At 40.5% G+C, this 16,538-nt stretch overlaps 1 protein-coding gene and 1 long non-coding RNA gene across 2 annotated transcripts; both read left to right on the plus strand.

Moving 5' to 3' along the window:
• The first annotated feature begins 2,505 nt into the window (after positions 1–2,505).
• LOC116920623 lies at positions 2,506–3,213 on the plus strand. Its single transcript, XM_032926746.2, has 3 exons — positions 2,506–2,833; positions 2,895–3,000; positions 3,066–3,213. Exons 1-3 carry the CDS (start codon positions 2,506–2,508, stop codon positions 3,211–3,213), a joined length of 582 nt encoding a protein of 193 aa, XP_032782637.2.
• A 7,961-nt stretch (positions 3,214–11,174) lies between these two features.
• Positions 11,175–12,463, plus strand: LOC123472600. Its single transcript, XR_006647097.1, has 2 exons — positions 11,175–11,285; positions 11,358–12,463. It is a non-coding gene; the product is annotated as an uncharacterized LOC123472600 (long non-coding RNA).
• The last annotated feature ends 4,075 nt before the right edge of the window (positions 12,464–16,538 follow it).

Raw genomic sequence — 16,538 nt, forward strand, 5'->3', positions numbered from 1 at the left:
AGGGTTGTAGATCTTTTTACGCTGATCATTCTTCATCATCGAGACCAGACACTTTTTAAGACTTGCTAACATGTCGACAAAAATATTTACTGATATTGCAGTATTTGATTATGTTGTATTTTCCAATCTTCAATCAATTATTCTGAAATATCCATCTAGTCTTCACGGAGATTCGAACCTCGGATATTTCGCAACACCGGCTAACCATTACACCACCGTTAACATGCGAGGCAAAGGGAAAACATGGGGCCGTATGGTGTGGCTCAGGTAATTCACTGTCCCCTCTCCCATGGGTACGCGCAATCCCCCCATTCCGACCCTTCTTCTGGCCGGCTTGGGCAGCGCGTCAGTTCCGTAAAACTTGAAACTTTGTACGCGTTTTACGGACACTCCCGCTCATTTGACCACCCTAAACTCTATATTAAAAATGACCAGCGTAAAAAGATCTACAACCCTGTATTAATCGTTTTTTGATTAGAGAAAATTTGTCTTGCTAGGGAAGAGCCCTTTGCATTTATACCGTTTCCATGCCATCTTCAAAATCTCACACTTCTCAGCCAATTTGAGAATATTCTTTGATGGTAAAGAACACAATCCATCATGATACCAAGTGCTAGGTATGATTTCGTTACCTCCATTCCCTTCTTGTAATTTGACGATTAAGAAGGTAATCATTTTATCGTCAGCAGTCAGAAAATAGAAATATAAACGATAATTTGCACAGAGGAAATGCACTTGAGATCAAAGAGAGCTTAAACACCAGTTAATATCTCAAATTAAACTAGACTGAAAAAGGGGGCGTATTTTTTAATGGTTAGGGAATCGAGACTCGCTTTTGTTGCGTCACTTGTTTTTTTCCCCATCCTGTGGTCAATGATCTTACAAATGTCGTCTGACATTAGTGGAATTATCAAGTCTTGTATTCGTTTACCAATATATTGATAATTTGTTTATTATTGACGTGCGTTCGTTAATTGAAACCATAACCAATAGGTACGAATATCAGAAAATTGAGTTTCTTGTATTTTTAATTAAACTGCGTTTAAACTTTTTAACAACCGCAGAGAGGAATGACAGATAGAACTAAAAGAAGGCGAAATTAGGAAAATGCATCATACTTGCAATTTAGATGTGAACAGGACAATTATTCGGATGATGTGTCTGAATCAGATGTCGAACGTTGTTCGGTTTCCTCTCAGCTTGATGTTATTGAAGTTATTGGTATTGCCCCAGACACACCAGCAGAAACACGAATTCAACAGTTATCAACATTGGAGGTGAAAGCACATTATCTTAAATACATATTTTTGGGGATATTATACAAATAACTTTGCTTCAAAAAAGGAGCCGATGCTCTCATCGGATGACTATTCTGATCAAGATATACCAGACAGTAGTGGAAGTGATCTTGAAAACTCACCATCCCTATGAATACACTCCCCACGGTAATCGACACTACGATGACTAACTGTCGAAGTGATGCAAGTAAGAAGCGTCTGGGTGCCACACGTGGATCGAAGCGCGTCCCCCAATTTCTGTCGAATGCCGTAACGGTGATCTATCCCGATAGTTTTCGTTCCTATCCGGAATAAGCGGCATCTCACTTCTCTTTTGGTGGCGGCCATGTCTCCGATATTCACGGTCTAAACTTTCACTCCTTGGTACAAAACTCTGGGCCCTAAAAACACTCAGACGGTTGGAGCACCTGTTATCAGAGTTACCATGAGCCGACATTTTCTCAGGATGAAAGCTGAAGTATGTCTAAGTGTGGGGCTCATGGCTGAAATAGGAAGAGGGAGAAAGGAGAGAAAGAGAAGTTTTTGTTTTTTGTCTGAGAAAATAGCTAAATTAAATTTGTCTACACCTTTAGGGTCTAAAGAAATGAATTTCGTCATACAGTAGTATAATATTGTATATTTAACAATTGGCCTATTACATTACTATTACAAATCACATGGTATTAATATAATTAACAATTATGTAAAACACATTTTAAATGATACTTACAAGAAAATCAGTTATTATTCTCTATGCTTCTGATGCTAAATTCAATACAAAATTACCCCTATAAATAGCGAGTTCTTTCAAATGTTCAATGACTGCCTCATTGAGCTGAACAGTTTCATCCTTCTCCCACTATTTAACTGAACTTTTAATTGTAAAACTGCCAAACGTCAGCTTGTCAAAGTAAAAACTGTCATTCTTTCAGTACATTTAAGACAAGATAATCCTCCACCCATAGTGACAGTTACGTAAAAATGTCTGTCCTAATTTAGTTAGTGTGCACTAAAGAAAGAAAATAAAGGTAAAAACTTTAAAACTATTGTATTTGATTTACCTAACAACAATAAATTTTCAACATTACGACCTAGTAGAGATCCTTAAATATGATGGATATACAGTACCAAAAGCCAAATAGGGCTGTTCGACATCTTTTTCTCATTTGATTTAATTATATTATATATTATATCCATCGTTTTGTTTGTTTTTTGATAGTGTCAAACTATGTCGTGTTCCGAATATGCAAATGGACTTGTAAGGGATGCGAAAACTCGTTACTTAGATAAATTAAAATTGTTAAATAGTGAGTGTCCCTATTCAATTCCCAATTCTATGTGGAAACACGGAATAGATTGTTGCCCAATTGTTCCCAAAATTTCTCCCCCAGACATATTCATCTATTTGGTCGAAACCAAAAGTTATCAAAACCACTTGGAGGCCCTTGGTGCATACAAGGGTATTTCTTCTGAATCGCAGCAGGCTGTTAGAGATGGCTGGGTTAGAGAGTTCATGGCAATTGCTCTCGCAACCCAAGTTGTATTTATGAAGGCCAAGATGTCTTAAAGTAAAACTACAAATCCAATCACATAAATAATAATAATCCATTTATTGTTAGGTCTCACCTTTCCAAGCCTTAAGTAAGAGCCCATACAAGCCACGGGCAGCAGTTTCAAGTCAATTATGCTCAGTTATTGGTGCACATTGTACGTGTGCTGCTGGGTGAGATAAATTGATGTGTAAAGCAGAAATGAGCGTGTTGTTACTTTTATTTAACGTTTTTTAAGATTGTGGGAAGTGTGCAACTATGTTGCTGGGCTACTTCAAGTTTATATGGTGGCTTCACAGATAAACGAACAAATAACCATAAGTTTTCGATTGACCGAATTCAACCCAGGACCACACATTTTCGACGTAGCCAGTCGAGTGCCTTAACCACTCGACTGCCAAGCCGAGATAAGCTATTTGAATATATTATTATTTGTACTATATTTTCGTGTCTGTTTCGGCGATTGAGTTAAGAACTTACTCACTGAAAACTAAAGTATGTTTACATTTAAGACATATGAGTATGTGTTAATAGTTAAATCCTACTTTTACTAATTAGATATTAATTGTTCACTATAATTTCTATCTTTTTCATTTTTAATCGCTAATTTAACCCAAATATTTCAAAAAAAACAAAGAAAATGTTAATGTTCAATAACAAAATTAAAAAACCAAAGTGGAAATAGTTATATAAAAGCAAAGAAAATATGAAAAATTTAAAGGGGGAAGTAAAATTTACCTGCAAGTCATCAGAAGAAAGTACTGTACGTTCGCTTTCCAAGTTTTGTTATGTTATTTTCCAACAAAAATTGCAATGTTTACTTGGGAATCGCCCCTCCATTTTTGTTGTGATTTTGCGTTTTTGTCTGCTAATTCTTATTTTATGGTAGACACGCATTTCTCTACTATATGGTAGATCATCTTCCATTCCCCTACTAGCTAAAAGTAAACGAAATTTTCCAGCATTTCTCTACCTTTTTCGTTCTACTACGCATGGTAGCCAAAAAGTAGGAAAAAGGTAGAAACGAAAAGTTTAGTGTAATAAAAATTGATGTAGAAAAATAGTTTAGAAAATTAATGTAGAAACTGGACTTTTTCATTTGCAGTAATAGCAAAGAATTCTAGGCGGTTAGATATAACATATATATTGTATCGTAAGAATCTAAATAATGTAAAAAATGCTCTGCTAAACTAGAATTTAACCAAATTCTTGGTGAATTTGAAGTTTACATCAGCGAGCAAATTGTTCTTGTGGATGTGGAAGATATTTCTGTTGTTTTCAAACCAACATGGTCTCTAAAATAAATATGATAATGATGATCATGATGATGATAAAAATAAACGTGATTCAAGCACAACACTCAATGTTTTACTTGCCTCACGTTGCTAGAGACATTTATGGTTGCCTGGCTGCATCCGATAGTATTGAAAGTTGTCAGTACCGCCAGAGACATTCTCACTGCATAGAGGTCTCGTAGTAAAGCTATTTGGTTGAAAAAACTAGTGGTTCTAAAAAATTTTTAAATTATTTGATCTGCATCAATTAGTTTATTCCTTTCTACATCAGAAGTAAATTGTGATGAAATCCCAATCCAGTATTACAAGGGTAATTCCACACCAAAAACATCCATATATGAATGTTTTTAAAAAGATTCTAAAAATTTTAACACAATATTTAATAATTATTAAAATACTTTTTCTTCAAAATCAATTACAACTTTTTAAAGTAATAACGGTACAGAGTTTTATATTATAAACTTCGCGTTAACTTTCAATTGTACAACACATCGGATTATTCAAGTAAAGATAAATGAGATAACTTCTATTTAATATCTAGCTTTTCCCTTACAATGCCTTACCGAATCAAGAATTTCATTTCTATTATTACTAGTTGCAAGTTCATTGAAGGCCAGTGCTGCGCAGTACATAGTTTCGATAATTGGGAAACAACTTAAACAAAGGTTATATTTCCGCTAGAATATTTAGTTAACGTTTTTTAGGTTTTGAACTTTCTTGCAAATCAATTTTTAGTTTCAACAATCTTCTTGTTAATGGTAAATTATTCAACTGAATTTAAATTAGACCATTAACTTGTATTAATTATTTTATAGACAATGTGTTACGTATTAGAAAAGTTTATTTCCATTATCCCTACTTGTACGTGCATCCTAATTAAATGTCAGTGTTGTATATTGCATTGCAATTTGAATTTCCCATCTTCCGCATCATTTCTCATTGTAGAGAGAGAATTTCATGCAGAATTTTACCCTTCAATTTGAGATCCGTATACCGGTATTATGTTGAGGATTCATGCAAAATTGTAGGGTGGTTGTTGGAACCAGCAAGGGTTGTACAAGCCAGTTTCTGGGGAGAGGGAGAACGACGGAGAATCGTCGGTATTGGAAAATAGAAAGAGAAGGAGAAACAGACGAAACTGTGTGTGTTTGTACGTTGTATCCAGAACAGAGGAGGTAAAGTTGTATTTTGAGTATATAATCAAGAAGTGAATGATGACTATTATTAAAACAGCTGAAAAGAATCAGAAAGGTATCTCATGTTTAATAAACAAGCTCCGAGATGAACATCATTAAATCTAAACTCTGTACGTGTTTCAACATATTAATCTTCACTTTTAAAGAGATTGATTTATCTTGCAATATTAACTCATCTTTAGTTACTTATGTAATACATCCCCGTGTGAGGGTGGATAGTATTTTCAGAATTAAAGTTAATTGTATTTAAAGACACGGAACTCGGAGGCGATATACCCACAATGATTAAGGTGTATTACAACTAAGGCCATAAGAACTTTACGGGAATAAACACAGAGCAAGACAAGAAATAAAACACAAGATCCAAGACATGATGGGAAAAACATAAAGATAGGCTTACCGTCGTAGCGCGAGCGATACGGCGAGTACACGACGGAAGAAAATAATAAGACACGGTTTGTCGAAACGTCGAGGTAGAACGGGAAGAAACAGTCATTCAATAAAAGGGAACCCAGTGATAGCGCTCATAGTAAAACGATATCAGACAAAACAAAAAGACAAGAGACAAGAGAAAAAAAACAAAAGACAAGAGAGTAAAATGTGGTCAAGTGTGGCTGCACAAGCCCGAGGGGTTGGCGACTACCGGGTAGTCGCCAACCCCGGTAAGTGTACGAGAGGCTAAATTTTGGCTTAGATTCAAAGATTTTGGCCTAGATTCAAAGATGTTGGCCAAGATTCAAAGATTTTGGCTTAGATTCAAACAGTTTAGCCTAGATTCAAAGAATTTAGCTTAGATTCAAAAAGTTTTGTCTAGATGTACATATTTTGTTTTACATTCAAAGATTTTTGCCTAGATTCACAAATTTTTACATCGTTTCAAAACTTTAAGCTTAGATACAAACATTTTGGCTTAGATTTGAAAGTGATGTGTTCCTTAAATAATGTACTATTTCCAAAAACAATTTTTATCGCCATAGTGTACTATGTTGAGGATAAGTAAAGTAAAAGTATAGTACGTAAAATTCTCGGGGACTTATGCCTTTTATTTTATTCCTTGATCACACACAAGTGCAATACATTCTTGGAACATTCTTGTTAGAATAGTTCCAGTAGAGAGAATCCTAGCATCTTTTTTGGTGTTCTTTTCTTGTAATTTGTTATCGTTTTCAGTAATAAGCCTAAGCAATTCTTGGAGGTAGGAATCTTTTTCAGCCAACCCACCTGTTTGCTCAATAATTAAGAAGAAATCAGTCATTCTTAGTCCATTGGTAGAGGCTGCCTTTTTCAATTTAATCTGCCGTCTTGTGTCTCTTGAGTTCCAGTTTTTAACGGGGCTTTTAGTTACACCGGTGTTGCTTGACGGCAAAGGAACACCGGTAATCTAAAATCCCCAAACCCATCAGCTTGCCCCTCAGTCGAAGACTTGTTCTTAGAAGTTGGTTGCGAATTCAATTTCGCTGGTCGACATAAGAAAGACGATTTTTTCGCAGGAGCAGGAGCTTCATCACTGGCAAAAGCATTTGACAGGTTATCAGACGACGGTGTATCAGTCGTTTTCGTCACAGCCCCTGCTGATGGAGCATTTCGCTTCAAAGCTGAAACGTTTTTCTTAAGCTTTTTTTCTTTCCCCCTAGTGCTAGGAATATTGACCACGATTGAAGAGGTGCTTGATTTTTTACAATCATTGCTGTTGTTATTACCAGCACTAGCACTAGCAACCACTGGCTGAAAAGAAACATTTTTCTACAAAAAGTGTTAACAAGGGTACATTTAGCAATTTAAATTTCGATTCATGCATTATTTATAATACCTCAGCATCCCTATCTGTTAACGACAGAAGTCGATAGAGATAAATGTAAATTTAATTTTTTTTCTATGTCTGTATGTACAGTATCCTTCACAAAAATCCGAACACCGATTTAATTTTTTAAAGCCACCTATTGGCGGGGAAGCGGGTTTTTTTTTTTTTTTAAGGGGGAGGGTAGACGGGGTGATTGACACGACAGGGCATGGTTGGGTAACTCTAGACATTAAAAAAAAATGCCTTAAGGTATTACGCTTTAAGGCAAGTTACAGGTCAGGACATTTTTACAACCCCCAGGGTGGTGTGTTTTTTTAAACGACAAAATGGACAGAGCGGTTACCCGCTATGTCCAAAGCTGCAAAAGTTGCCAGACGCGGAAGCCGGATCAAGGAAAACCGAAGGGGCTGATGGAGATCACACAGGTGGGAGGGCAATTCGAGCGGATCGGCATTGATGTCCTTGGCCCGTTCCCACGATCCCGTAGTGGTGACACAAACATTGCGGTGGCGGTTGACTACCTTAGAAAATAGTAATGTAAATTTAAAAAGCACATTCGGGTAGGAAATAATACTGACCAATCTGTTTTCTTCATCCGATGTTGATTTCAGGTCGGTTCACATCGTAAATGCGTTATCAGTTACATGAGATTGGTCCATGGTTGGAAAAATATTGGAATGTGGTTTTCCAAAAACCAAATCAATTCCATCCTGGGCCATTCTTAGAAAGTTGAGTTTTAACGATGCATGTATCCCGCTACTAAACCAATGTCGATACAATTTCGAACCTTTGCTGTTGTTCGATATCGACTAGCCAATAATAATCCAATGTCCAAAACCCAAATTTCAACGATTTATATATCCCAATATTTATCCAATGTCAATACAATTTCGAATTTTTGATGCTGTTCGATATCGAAATGCCAATAGTACCCCAAAGTCAGAAATTCAAGTTTAAACGATATATATACCCATATACTAATCCAATGTTGGTACAATTCCAAATTTTAGCTGCTGTTCGATATCGAAATGCCAATAGTACCCCAAAGTCAAAAACCCAAGTTCAAACGATATATATATCTATCTACTAATCCAATGTTGGTACAATTTCAAAATTTTGCTCTTGTTCAATATCGAAATGCCAATAGTACCCCAAAGTCAGAAACCCAAGTTTAAACAATATATGTATCCATGTACAAATCCAATGTTGGTACAATTTCAAATTTTTGCTCTTGTTCGATATTGAAATGCCAATAGTACCCCAAAGTCAGAAACCCAAGTTTAAACGATATTTATATATCCATATACTAATCCAATTTTGGTACAATTTCAAATTTTTGCTCTTGTTCGATATTGATTAGCCAACAGTAAACCAATGTCAGAAATCGATGTTTATCTACCGATACTAATCTAATGTTGAAACAATTTCGAATTTTTGCTGTTGATCGATATCAATTTGACAATACTAAACCAAAATTAGGAAAAACAGATTAAATGATCTATATATTCCGATACTAATCCAATATCGATACAATTTCGAATTTATGTTATTGTTCGATGTATACCCGGGCAGGAAACAACATTCGCCAAAATTAATCCGATGTTCGTATAGGCTTGGATTGATGCACAAAAATACAAGCTTTCTATTGGCAAGCCAATGCTCGGCCAATGATGGAATTCTGCACTTATATCAGTTATTGAATGACGAGACTAGGTAACATCGTAGGACCTATGTTAAAAATTCCTCGCTAAAATTAAACCCGGTTCCAAAAACCAGTTCCAAAAACAGGGTTTTACCGTTCCCCGACTTCTACCCCAAAACTATACATATATATACATACATACCAATAATATTATCGTTAAACAACAACAAAAATTCGTATCGCATCGACATTGGGTTAATATCGTGGTATAAAGATCGTTTAATCTTGTTTGTCCAATATTGGCTTATAATTGGTTAGTCGATATCGATCAAGAGTAAAAAATTGAAATTATACCAACATTGGATTAGTATATGGATATATACATCGTTTAAACTTGGGTTTCTGACTTTGGGGTACTATTGGCATTTCGATATCGAACAAAAGCAAAATTTTTAAATTGTACCAACATTGGATTAGTATATGGATATATATATATCGTTTAAACTTGAATTTCTGACTTTGGGGCACCATTGGCATTTCGATATCGAACAGCATCAAAAATTCGAAATTGTATTGACATTGGATAAATATTGGGATATATACATCGTTGAAATTTGGGTTTCGGACTTTGGATTATTATTGGCTAGTCGATATCGAACAACAGCAAAGGTTCGAAATTGTATTGACATTGGTTTAGTAGCGGGATACATGCATCGTTAAAACTCAACTTTCTAAGAATGGCCCAGGATAGAATTGAGTTGGTTTTTGAAAAACCACATTCCAATATTTTTCCAACCATGGACCAATCTCATGTAACTTATAACGCATTTACGACGTGAACCGACCTAAAATCAACATCGGATTAAGAATGGTCAGTATTGTTTCCTACCCGGGCCCACTGCTTGCTTCCATATGGTTGCCTCTGAGTTCCACTATTGGCGGATCCCTAAAGCAAATTTTCAGCTCTCGGAACAGCTTCAGTAAATTCCTACCCATGATAAATTCCGGCCCAAAGGTCTTCAGAACCAGCGCTTCACTCTCCACGGACGGGTTTTTATTCGTGACCGTGAGGGAAACCTTTCCCCTTGTGCTCATCGGCTGTTCATCAGCAGTCACGGCCATCGGACCTTCCCACGGGACTATTTTCAATTTTAATCGCTAATGATTGCGAAATAACTGAAATTATCACCCCCGTGTCGACCAAGGCATCGACCGGCCGTCCACTAATCCAAAATTTCTTCAGTTGGCTGACGATCGCCATTAGTCGTTCCAGCAGTCCGGTCTCCGCCAATCACCGCGCAGGCCGCCTTAGGCTCCTCCCCCTCGGGTTTCTTGGGTTTCGCTTTACTCTCCTTCTTCTTTTTCTTCTGACAGCTTCTCGCGATATGCCCTTCTTCATCGCAATTAAAACAGCGAATCGGATTCTTCTTTTTCGGCTTCTTGCTCCAATCGCTTTTTCCACCTTCTTTCTCCTTTTTCTTCGAAGGATCCCTTGCCCGGGCTAGCTCGCCCCGCAATCCTGGATCTGACGCTGTAGACCTTGCATTTGATCAAGGCCTACTGCTCCGACAGCAGGCTTCTCACGCTCTCTACGCCTATCCTCATAGCCTCTCTCATAGGCTGTTGCTAGGCAAGGAGAAAAAATAAACATAAACCCCAAAACAGAAGAGACACGAGCAATTTTCGGTCAAAAAAAAATCAGTGCAAAGAAATAATTTTCAGCCAAAAGAAAATGAAAACAAATGAATACAAAATTCAATGTAACAAAATTTCACAACAAATGCTAGAAGGGTTACTGGTCGAACCAATGGACATTAATGCAAAACATAAACAAACAAAAAATTACCAATAAAACAAGCATGAAACAAAATAACAGCTACAAATAGCTATTGAGAAGAAAAAGAAAAGATTTACAAGAAACACCAAAATAATTTCAGCAATTCGAATAATTCCTAACAGAATAGGGGAGAGAGAGAAAAAAAAAAAAAAACAAATACAACGGGTCGGGTAACAGTTATAAACGCTCTTCCACCTCGGCCTCATGAATAGTCAACCGACCTTCCAATTCGACTATGCGTTGAGTCAAGGCTTTTATGGTTGCCCCGATTTTACGCAAATAAACGAACAGACTTGCTCCCAAAACCAAAGAATAAAATCGCTATAACTGCTATTAATTCGAACGGGTACCGAACTGTTTCGGGTTGCCCCGCGCCCCGTCTAGCTTCCTCTTCTTCCTCAATTATACGCAAATGTTCCCCCATGAGGGCTACGCGACCTTGAATCATCGCACGGCGCGTCAGTATCGGCTGGCTTTCCTGGGTTCTTGTCCCCCCCCCCTCCCTTTCTAGTATAGTCTCACTAGCCTCGGGCGCTTTCAAAACTTGCCATACCTTTTCAAGCTCAGTGAGCGACGGCAGTGACGCGTTGTTCAGTGCATACTTGACATTCTTCCTGAAGCTTGCTTGAAAAATCCAATTATCCATCTGTGCGGTACACGACATTGGAACCTCAAAGACATCAAAAGGTTTTCTTCTAATTAAAGTTTTAACCTTTTCACGACTTTGCGGGCAAGTTATTGTTATTGTTGTATCTTCAGTAGTTGAATAACCCCACCTCCTATGGCCTAGATATACAGTTTGTTGGCCAAGCCAAGGTGAAACACGAGTCGTGCACTGGGTGCGACTACGGGCCTCGTCCTTTACAAACAAAGACATTGCACACCCGGGTTCCCTGTGTTTCCGATTAATAGCGCTACTTATCGGACAAATTAACGTCGGTGACATTAAACAACGAAATTCATCGTCTGCTGATAACTCTACAAAGGCTTGTCTATCAGTTGGTACGGCTAGAAATAGTGGAAGAGGATAAAATTGTTCACCTTGTGTGGCATTGTCTATAAGGCGCGGCAAACTGATTTTTTTATAGAGTGTAAAGCGAAAAGGAAACTCAAAAACAGGTAAATGAATAAAAATTCTAAGACCATTATTAACCGCAGCCACGACTACTTTAGCTTCAGTGTACACCTTCCAGACATCGCCCTTCTGAATGGATGGACTGAAGGACCATCCTGACGGCAGCACAGATTTAATTTCTTTCAGGGCGGCTTGAACTTGCAGCGGGGGAAAAAGGGTAGCTGGTAGACGTTCCATAGCCATAGCAGCCAACCCAACGACAAAATTATCCATCACCTCTTCGATCCATCCCACGGCGGACCCAATTTGACGGAACGCATCTCCAACTTTCGTGGTAGCAATCCATTGCCTTTCGATCTCTTTCACCACCCAGTCCATTTTGTTGTCCATTTTCGATGCCTCTCGTTCGATTTTTGCAAAAGCCATCTGTAGCTCGGCTACGGCGTCGCCACTTGCCTTAGTTTCCCACAGCGTCTCGTTAATGAGAGAAGCATGAACTTCCAGGGCATGCACAATGGATGTTGTCTCCGTCGAAAGCTTATTGATCCGGCCGTTCACGTGTTCGAGATCTTCTTGGGTAGAGACCCCAAAAAGCCAGTTAAGAAGTCGACCTCCTCCATCCACTAGGCCACGTTTCACTCTGCACTCTTGCACACCGACGGCTGTTTTTAGTTCATTCCAGCGCTGATGAACCTTTTGCGCGTTCTTTCACATGTTGTTGCAATGCCTGTTTAAACTGTGACTTAACTCCGTCGTAGTGATCGGACATGGCATTCACTCGAATTTCTAACCACTCGTATAACGATTTTACCACTTGGTCCACCACCACTCCTACGTCCATCAAACGTAAAATCTGTCACTATGACCCACTCCGAGTCGGAGAAGGCTAAGTCTTCTTCCGACTTGAAGATCACCCCTTGATAGGCGACGATTTCGCTGGCAGCTACCGGACCCGGGCCTGACATTACGGTAAGTAAAAACATCAACGGGAACGCCAGTAAGAATGTTTTCCTCGGTGCCCGTATTCTCGTAGAGCGTCTAAGGCCGACGCCTTCGGGTGCGATGGCTGTAGCATGTGACGGCCCATCACGTGCAGCAGGAGTGTCAGCCGGAGAGTTACGGTTCACTCCTCTCAGTTCAGGTCCACGGACTCCTGATGAGCTCCCAACGACAGCTTCTCGTTCCGGCGTCGGAATGCTTACGCAATCGACGAACGGTTTCATACGTTCCACATGAACGATTTCGGTTTTAACCGTTTGGCCCAGCCGCAGCTCGTAGTTACTAGGGGTGGTCTACCGCTGGTCGCTGGTAGACTGGTTTTCGGGATTGGCACTCCCGACACGCCGCAAAAAATCACGCACGTCCTCGGCCAATGCCCACCAGTAGTATCTACCCCTCACTTTGTCAAGAGTACGAGTGACACCTAGGTGGCCGGCGGTAATGTTATGATGGCAAGAGCGCATTATCTCATTCTTAAAGGATTGAGGCACACATAGCCTTAGTAGGAGGCCGTCGTCAACGACCTTGGTAGGGAACAGCAGACCGTCCTTAAGGCGATACTGACTGTATTTCCTTCCTTTCTCCAGCCCCGCGAAGACTTGGTCCCACTCCACTTGCTGCGCTTGCTGAAACTCACTCTTACTTTCAGTGTCAATACTGAAGGCAGCTAGAGTACAATACAGCTGTTCGTCGAGCTCCTGCGGTGCGTCGACCGGATAGCGGGAAAACGCATCTGCATCTGTATGAAGTCTTCCATTGTGGTGTATGATCCGTAGTAGAAATTCCTGAAGCTGTAGGCTCCAGCGAGCTAAACGTCCGGCTAGATCCTTCTTGGTGAGTAGCCAACACAGAGCGTGGTGATCGGTCACCACCAAAGTATCCATTCCCCATATGTAACTCCGGAATTTCTTCACGACCCAAACCAAAGCGATACACTCTTTCTCCGTGATCGAGTAATTTGACTCACTTGGAGACAAGAGGCGACTCGCGTAGGCCAGGGGCCTCTCAATGTTATTTACGCGTTGTAGTAACACCGCTCCCAAACCGTAGTCACAGGCGTCAGGGTGTATCTCGAACGGCCTTGTAAAATCGGGATAGGCCAAAGTGGCCGCACTCACTAGAGCCTGCTTCATCAGCTCAAAGCTGATTTCTTGCGACTCTTCCCACACGAAGCAACCACCCTTTTTAAACATGTCCGTCAGGGGTTTGGCTGTGTGTGCAAACTGAGGAATGAACCGGCGATAATACGAGCAAAGCCCCACAAAACTACGTACGCACTTCAACTGTTCACTCGGCTTACATAGGGTCGACGGAGAAGGAAAGTTTGCGACCGCATTAATTTTTTCTGGGTCAGGCCTAACTCCATCCCCACTAATGACGTGGCCCAAAGCCTTGACTTCGCTGGCCCCAAACTGACACTTCACCAACTTAATTTTCAACCCGGCCTTCCGCAGGGCGGTCAACACTTGTCGCACTCGCACCAAGTGTTCCTCCGCATCAGCCGCGTAGATGATGATGTCGTCCAGGTAAACGAGGCAAATCGTCCATCTCAGCCCGGTTAAAACCAAATCCATCATGCGTTGGAACGTCCCCGGTGCGGAGGCCAACCCGAAGGGCATAACCAGAAACTGATAAAGTCCGTCGGGGGTGATAAACGCCGTCTTGACTTTATCCTCTGCGTTTAATGGTACTTGCCAGTACCCACTCTCCAGATCCAGCGTCGAGAAGATGCTAGCGTTCCCCATCCGAGACAACGTCTCTTCGATCCTCGGCAACGGGTAAACATCCTTTACGGATATGGCGTTGAGGCGACGATAGTCGACACAAAAACGCCAACTTCCATCCTTTTTCTTCACTAAGACCACAGGTGATGCCCACGGGCTTGTTGAACGTTCAATTACACTTCGGCTCAGCATTTCGTCCACTTGTTTCTGCACAATAGCCCTCTCTTTCCAAGCACTCTTGTAGGGAGACTGATGTACCGGCGTGGCTGTACCAGTATTTATGCGATGCTCTGCAATCTTGCACACCCCCAGTTCTCCCTCCTTCAACACAAAACTAGTGTCAAATTCCTCGAGTAGCTCAACCATCTTCTCCACATCAGCAGGGGGGAGCGTCACTGCTACTTGAGCCCGAAAAGCTTGACGAGGAATAGAGGTCACTCTCGGCGTAGAATCTGAGTCGCTTATTGACTCAGCTGAGTCCTCCCCAACATCGTCGCCCAGTGAATCTGGCGTTTCCCCTTCATCCACTGCGACAATGGAGGGTTCAACAGCCTCCATCTGCCCCAAAACGGTTCCCTCCCTTAGATAGGCGCGCCGATTGGTTAAGTTAACCATCAACACTTGTCCTAACGGTTGATCCGAAGACACCAGCACTTTACCCACCGTCAACCCCTTGGCTCGAGCCAGATGTTCCGAAGGTTCAATCATCCACGTTGCTTCATTGAGAGTCGTGGTTTCTATCTCCACCGGAACAATGGCTCTGGGCGGAAGCATTCTACCCGTCTTCGTGACCAATCTAGGTGCTTTCACGGCCTCCAGCTCTTCGATTACGTTCACGGGTAACTCTCCGAGCAATAATTCAGCGCCATTTGGGACGTAATTTATTTGGAGCCGCTTATACTGGCTCAATAAATCGTTGCCCAGCAGTAACTCGATCCCTCTCATTTCCAATAGAATTACTTTTCCACTGGCTTTCATTCCTCTATGCTCGATTTCTAGCTCGAGGGCTCCTAGCGGGGGAGCTCTCTGGCCATTTACCATGACTACAGACGGTCCGTCCCATCCCATTCGACGAGCTCCTATAGTTTCTCTTGCAAGCTCGGAGACGCCACTGACGGCGTTATCTATTGTTTGTGAATGGTTTGTTGCCCATATAGCACATTTCTGCCGTCGGATGTCCGAATCATGGCCGAACATCCGTTAGATATCTATGTACTCAATGGGTAGTTCCAGGGATGTCCGTCGGCTAGTCACCTTGGAAGTGCAATGGATGTGCGAAAATTATATTCTACGGACCTCCTTCCAACAGCCAAAAAGATTTTCAATTGTTTCATTTAAGGATCGGCCTCGAGCCAATCGGGGCGCTTTTTTGCAAATCGGATTTCTCATTTCAGGCCATCGAGGCGTGGCTCAGGGTGGAAAATTCTTTTCCCCAAATTCAATTGGGGTTTGCAATCAATTGGATTGCAATCAATCGATTCATCAATGCAAAAAACATTATCGATTGACCCGATCTATCCGATAACAACCCCGATAATAGCTCGTTCTACCCGCTTGCCCCGATTTTTACTCTGAAACCGAAAGAACGGCATTTTTTTTTATTGCTTTGGGGCAACGGGTTAACCTAAGATTTTTCCCCGCACCGCCCCGGTTGAAAAAGTGGCACCTCATTTCAACCCGAATGCACTTTATCGGTGCGGGGCGGTTAACTCGATTAGAACTAATTGGGGCCGATCACTAAGTTTCATTATTAATTGTCAAAATTTCTTGAGAGGGGGAAAACTTAACCGTGTTCAAATTTTTCCCTTGAACGTATTTTTATTTGAAGTCCAGCATTTTAAACGAAAAATTTAAAAAATAAAGGAGTAATTATCTATTTGCCGGATGGTTTATTTTTAAATTTATTACAAAAAATGAATAAAATATATGAAAGTCGTGAGTTTGTTTGCACAAGCTTTCCGTTTAGCTTACGGGAACCAATTTTCATCCCCTTGTAGCAGACGAATTTCTGGCAGCAAACGAAATTCTTCGGCTAAAAGAGACGAGCAACTTACAAACAAAAATAAAATAAAAATAAAGTAGATAGAACTGGAGCTAGAAAAAAATATTGGGAAATGAAAAGATGAATAGGGTACCCACTGC

The sequence above is a fragment of the Daphnia magna genome, linkage group LG1, assembly GCF_020631705.1.
Source record: "Daphnia magna isolate NIES linkage group LG1, ASM2063170v1.1, whole genome shotgun sequence".
Taxonomy (NCBI): domain Eukaryota; kingdom Metazoa; phylum Arthropoda; class Branchiopoda; order Diplostraca; family Daphniidae; genus Daphnia; species Daphnia magna.